Genomic DNA, 5,680 nt, shown 5'->3' with positions numbered 1-5,680 from the left:
CAATTATGGTTTGTAGTTTCATCATACAAGTCTTGCACTGCTTTTGTTGCTTAGTTTGTTTTCATCTTCGGACTTAGTTTAAGGTACCTTTTTCCATGCAAAAAAATTTCATTTTTATGTAATCAAATATAATGAGTCATAATTTTTAAATGGGACAAATATTTGAATAGTTATTTCCCCAAAGAGATAGACATATGGCTAAGTAAGCACGTGAAATTTTGCCAACATCATTATTCATTAGGGAAATGCAATAAAAACCAAGTGAGATACCACTTCACACCCACTATAGGCAAATGGCTATAACCAAGGAGACAGTAACACGTGTTGGCCAGGAAATGGAGAAAGGAACCCTCATGTGTTGCTGGTGCAAATGTATAATGGCACAGTCACTTTGGAAAACAGTTTGGCGGTTTCTTAAAACCTTGTACGTAAACTTACCCTACCACCCAGTAATTCTAATTCTAGGTATCTACCCAAGAGAAATGAAGACATTTGTCTACACAAAGACTTGCATGTTAATGTTCTCAACAGTGTTCGTGATAGCCCTGAAGTGGAAACAATCCAAGTATCTATAAGGTGGTAAATGGATAAACAAAATGATATAACCATACAGTGGAATACTGTTCAGCAATATAAAGGAATGCAGTACTGATATATGCTACAATGTGGTCGCACCTTGAAAACATCATGTTGAATGAAAGAAGGCAGACATAAAAGGCCACATATCGTATGATTCCATCTATATGAAGTGTCCAGAAAAGGTAAATCTATAGCGACAGAAAGTAGATTAGTGATTGCCTAAGGGTGGGCATGGTGATTGACTCCAGAAGGCAAGAGGGATCTTTCTGGGGTGATGGAAGTGTTCTAAAACTTAATTGTAGGGATGGATACCTAACTCTATAAATTTTATAAATATTATTGAATTATACACTTAAAATGGGTGAATTTTATTGTATGTAAAATATACCTCAAAAAAGAAGTTTAAAATAAAACCACTGAAATAAATAGGAAACAATTAATCATTTCTGGATTTAATATTTTCTGGATTCTGGGTTTTGTGTCATTTAGGCCATCCTCAATCTGATATCCTTAAAAAATAGTTTAAGAAAAAAATTCTCTCCTTTTTTTGTTCTACTGCGTTAGCAGTTCCATCTTTTGTAGTTGAATGTTTTATCTGCCTGGAATGTATTTGAGTATAGAAAGTGAGATAGGATGAAGAAGATATATTTAATGATGATAATATTTTTAGAAGTAGAACTTTTTTCTCCCAATAAAATCTTATTCTGTACCCAATAAATTAAGAAAACTAAAAACAATGTTCAGAATCTTTTCTACTGAAATATTTGCATCTATGTTCTGAGGTCAATGTTTAGGATGTTCATTGCAGCATTGTCTAGAACTAAAAACACACTGGTAGAGCTGGTTCAACTATGGTCTATTCACACTACAGATTACTGTTCAGCAGCTAAAGATGGTGTTAAGGCCGTTTGTGCTGACATGGGAAGAAATCTATGGAAAAATGTTAAGAAGGCAAACTTCAGAACACTGAGTATAATATAATTCAATTTTTATAAAAACAAAAACCCACATCCATACATATATGTATTTATTTATTTATAAAGAAAATAATCTGATGGATATATGGCAGCCTGTATTACTGCCAAATAACTGTATTTACTCTTGAAAAGTGAGGATTTTGGGGGGCATGTAGGGATAGTGGTAGTGATAATAGTGGGGCATAAAAGGGTCTTTAGCTTTTTAGTTTGCTTTTGCACCATTATTTTGTAAGATGACTTGTCTTTTAACATTTTTTTCAATTTGCATTTTTGAAAAGATCATAGATTTACATGATTTATTTTTTTGGTTTTTTTTTTTACAAATATTTTATTTATTTTAATGAAGCTGGTACAGACAATGTCCATTTAAAACCCATATCCCAGGCCAAAAAGTATAAATAAAGTCAAAAAGAGCAGCGCTCTGCTGTATACACTTCTGCATGAATAACTTCAACTCCTAATGAAAATTAGAACTTTTCTGGGATCTTCTGACAAGATTTTTCTTTCATCTTAAAATGCTTTCTCTTCAGTGAAGCCATCTTTGGAGTTAGTCATTATTTTCACCACCTCTGTCACCTTGACTCCAACCTGCTATTCCTCTTCTTTTGGTCCAGACCCTCAGATTTTAAAAGTAGCTTCAAGTTAAGGAAAGGTCATTTTTCCACAGTTCAGTTCTCTGAAAAACTTCCATCTCCCACGGAAAGTCACAGTCCAGGAGTGAAGCGATCACATGCTAGAACTTCAGGGCCAATTGGACAGTCATTATGAGCACTCGCATTCGTCAATCTTATTTATCACAAGCCTGTAAATGCACAGTCCTGGAAAAGGCGGGCTCTCTGTGCACACATGTAATTTTTAAAAAGGAGAGGGTGATATGAACTGGGCTGAGGTTTGATCACCAAAAATCAGCACAATGAAAACAAACAATAACGAATAATGGGCACTAGAATTCAAATTACCAGATGTTCTAAAGAGATGGGGTGCCAGTTTTCAATTCTGTTTTGAACACCACATTACAAACGAACTATTTTTAAAAATAAAAAGGATTAAGGGAAAAGAAAAAATAAAAATATCTAAATCGTTGAACGACCCCCTGCTTGTTCCTGATCAACTTCAATCACATCTTCTTCCTCCATTCCCAGTTCTTTTGGAGTGTTATTATCAGCAATTCAAAGAGAAACCTGAGTGAATTCATGGGAACTCCCTGTCTTGACAGTATGATTCTTTGAGTTTCTTGAGATGTGTTGTCATTTTCACTTTGAAGTGAATCTCACTGCTATCCTGTCTGATGACTTTGAGTTTAATATATTCTCCTTCCTTCTTATCCCCCAAGTCCTCAGTTGAAGGTTTTGCCTCCTGGTCAGACATGGTGACTGTGGTTTCCCCTGGGGTCTCCGCACAGCAGCGGCCTCGGGTAGGCAGAACCTCGCTCTGGGGTCTACAAATCCATCTCCCTTCCCCACAGTACAACACAGCAGCTGTACATGATTTATTTACAAAATAAACTATAACTGGCAAATAAGTCCTCCCTTAATGAGCAAAGTTGTTCTGTTTTTACACTTTAATGATAATATGACATCATCATCATCAGTGTAATTTTAAAATTGAATTATATGGACATCCCTCATGGTCCAGTGGTAAAGAATTTGCCTTACAATGCAGGGGAGGTGGCTTCAATCCCTGGTCGGTGAACTAAGATCCCACATGCCACAGGGCAACTAAGCCCACGTGCCACAACTACTGAACTCGTGTGCCTCAACTAGAGAGCCTGCTGTGCCGCAAACTACAGAGCCCGTGCACTCTGGAGCCCGCGCCACAACTTGAAAAGAGAAAACGCCATAACGAGAGAGAAGCCCGTGCGCCGCAACAAAAGATCCCACATGCCACAACGAAGATCCCATGTGCCATGACAAAGACCCGACTCGACCAAAATAAAATAAAATAAATATTAAAAATAAAAAGGTTTTTAAAAAATTGATTTATATATAAAACAATCTGAAGCTCAGAAGTTAAAAGACTTGGTCACAGAGATAATTGACTTTGGAACAACATTTTCTCCTAAGAACTCATGTTTGGCTGAGTGACAATACCTATCAAAGAAGTTTATTGACTTAAGAAGGAAATGCTGTGTAAACAGGCTAATGTCTCTAGGTCAGTGGTTTTTAACAGGTGATTTTGCCCCCAGGAGGACATTTAGCAATATCTGGAGACATTTTTGTTTTTTTACAACTTGGAGAAAGTGTGTTGACTGCTACTGGCATCTGGTGGTGGAGACCCGGGATGCTACTAAACATCCTGTGATGCATAGGATAGCCCCCTGCAACGAAGAGTTACCCAGCCCTACATGTCTGTAGTGCCACGGTGCAGAACCATGCTGTAAATCATATTTCACAAAGCATTATTCACTCAGCAGATATTACAGTTGGGGGATTAGTTCATAGCCAATGAGAAGGTGGGCCTTCTTAGGCTTTTTTATTTGTACTTTCCAGTTTGTTAATCAGTGGACTATAGAAGACGTGAAGGGAGAGTCTTTTATCAAGACCATTCTTGGGACTTCCCTGGTGGCGCAGTGGTTAAGAATCTGCCTGCCAATGCAGGGGACAAGGGTTTTGTTGTGGTTTTTTTTGCGGTACGCGGCCTCAGTGTTGTGGCCTTTCCCGTTGCGGAGCACAGGCTCCGGACGCGCAGGCTCAGCGGCCATGGCTCACGGGCCCAGCCGCTCCGCGGCACTTGGGATCCTCACGGACTGGGGCACGAACCCGTGTCCCCAATAAGAGAAGCCACCACAATGAGAAACCCGCACGCCGCAACGGAGAGTAGCGCACGCTCACCGCAACCAGAGAAAGCCCGTGCGCAGCAACGAAGACCCAACGCAGCCATAGATAAATGAATGAATGAATGAATGAATGAACGGAATCCGCCTGCCAATGCAAGTTCGAGCCCGGGTCCGGGAAGATCCCACATGCCGCGGAGCAACTAAGCCCGTGCACCACCGCTGCTGAGCCCGCGTGCTGCAACTACTGAAGCCCACACGCCTAGAGCCCATGCTCCGCAACGAGAGAAGCCACCGCAATGCGAAGCCCGCGCATCACAACGATGAGTAGCCCCCACTCTCCGCAACTAGAGAAGGCTCGCGTGCAGCAACGAAGACCCAACGCAGCAGGAAAAAAAAACAACAAAAAAAACATTCTTTGGGGTCAGGGAGGAAAAGCAAAGCTTTTCCCTACTTCAAAATCACAAGCAGATTTACCTTTCTAAAAAGCATTAAAACTATTAAACTTTAGTTAATAATATGCATGTCGATCTGATACCTGTCACTTACTTTGAAAGGCATTAAAATATGGAAGGGATTGATAGATGGAGAAAGGGTTGGATAGGTATGTAATAAAGCAAATATAGTAAAATGTTAATTGTAGAATCTAGTGGGTGGGTATAAGGTTGACTGTATAATTCAATTTTTTTATATGTTTGAAAATTTTCGTAATATTGGGGGAAATCAAAAACAGATTCGCACTCTTTAGCAGACACTGGGTTAGTAGAAACCACATTGCTGATTTTGCTGGGTGGCCTCAGGCAAGTTACTTAACTTTTTGATTTTCATCTGAAGAGCAATTGTTTGGCTCAAATAAGATACTAAGATGGCGAGATTCAAATGAAATAATGAATGTGAAATCACTTTGAAAAGCATAAAGTACTCTAAAAATGCAGTGTATTACTATTAGGAAGGATGAGTGTTCAACCAATTATATACCATGGCTCTAGGTGTTCTTGACAGCTCCCTGTGTAATGACATTAACACTGTTTCACCTTCTTGCGATTCAAAGTATAAAGCAACTATAACAATTTCTATCAAATATTTCTCAAGTATTTGTGAAAGACTTAGATTCCTTTTCTGGGAGGAAAGAATCATCCTGTCTTTGTATAACTTTAATATTTTTTTCCTGTTTTACTTCTAGACTGCCAAGGTCTCCACTTAGGGCAGTGAGAATCTTTGACTGTGGAACATTGGACATGAGCTTTGCCATTGGCTGGTTGAGAAGGAGAAGGCAGAATGTCTGCACTGTTACAACACAGAGCTCAAACTTCAGAAGACTTTGAGTTAAGCAGTGTCATTTACTATGCAC

General features: G+C 39.1%; 1 protein-coding gene across 1 annotated transcript; it reads right to left on the bottom strand.

Moving 5' to 3' along the window:
• Positions 1 to 2,489: 2,489 nt before the first annotated feature.
• Positions 2,490 to 2,924, bottom strand: LOC309969505 (small ubiquitin-related modifier 1-like; the record flags this gene model as incomplete). Its single annotated transcript, XM_082851337.1, has 2 exons — positions 2,490 to 2,700; positions 2,762 to 2,924. The coding sequence occupies 2 exons, from the start codon at positions 2,922 to 2,924 to the stop codon at positions 2,630 to 2,632; spliced, it is 234 nt and encodes a 77-aa protein (XP_082707463.1). The 3' UTR covers positions 2,490 to 2,629.
• Between the last annotated feature and the right edge of the window lie 2,756 nt (positions 2,925 to 5,680).

This window comes from Leucopleurus acutus (genome assembly GCF_964270905.1).
Source record: "Leucopleurus acutus genome assembly, chromosome: 12".
In the NCBI taxonomy this organism is placed as follows: Eukaryota; Metazoa; Chordata; class Mammalia; order Artiodactyla; family Delphinidae; genus Leucopleurus; species Leucopleurus acutus.
The sequence above is the reverse complement of the archived record's forward strand: the minus strand, read 5'-3'. Positions and strand labels throughout refer to the sequence as shown.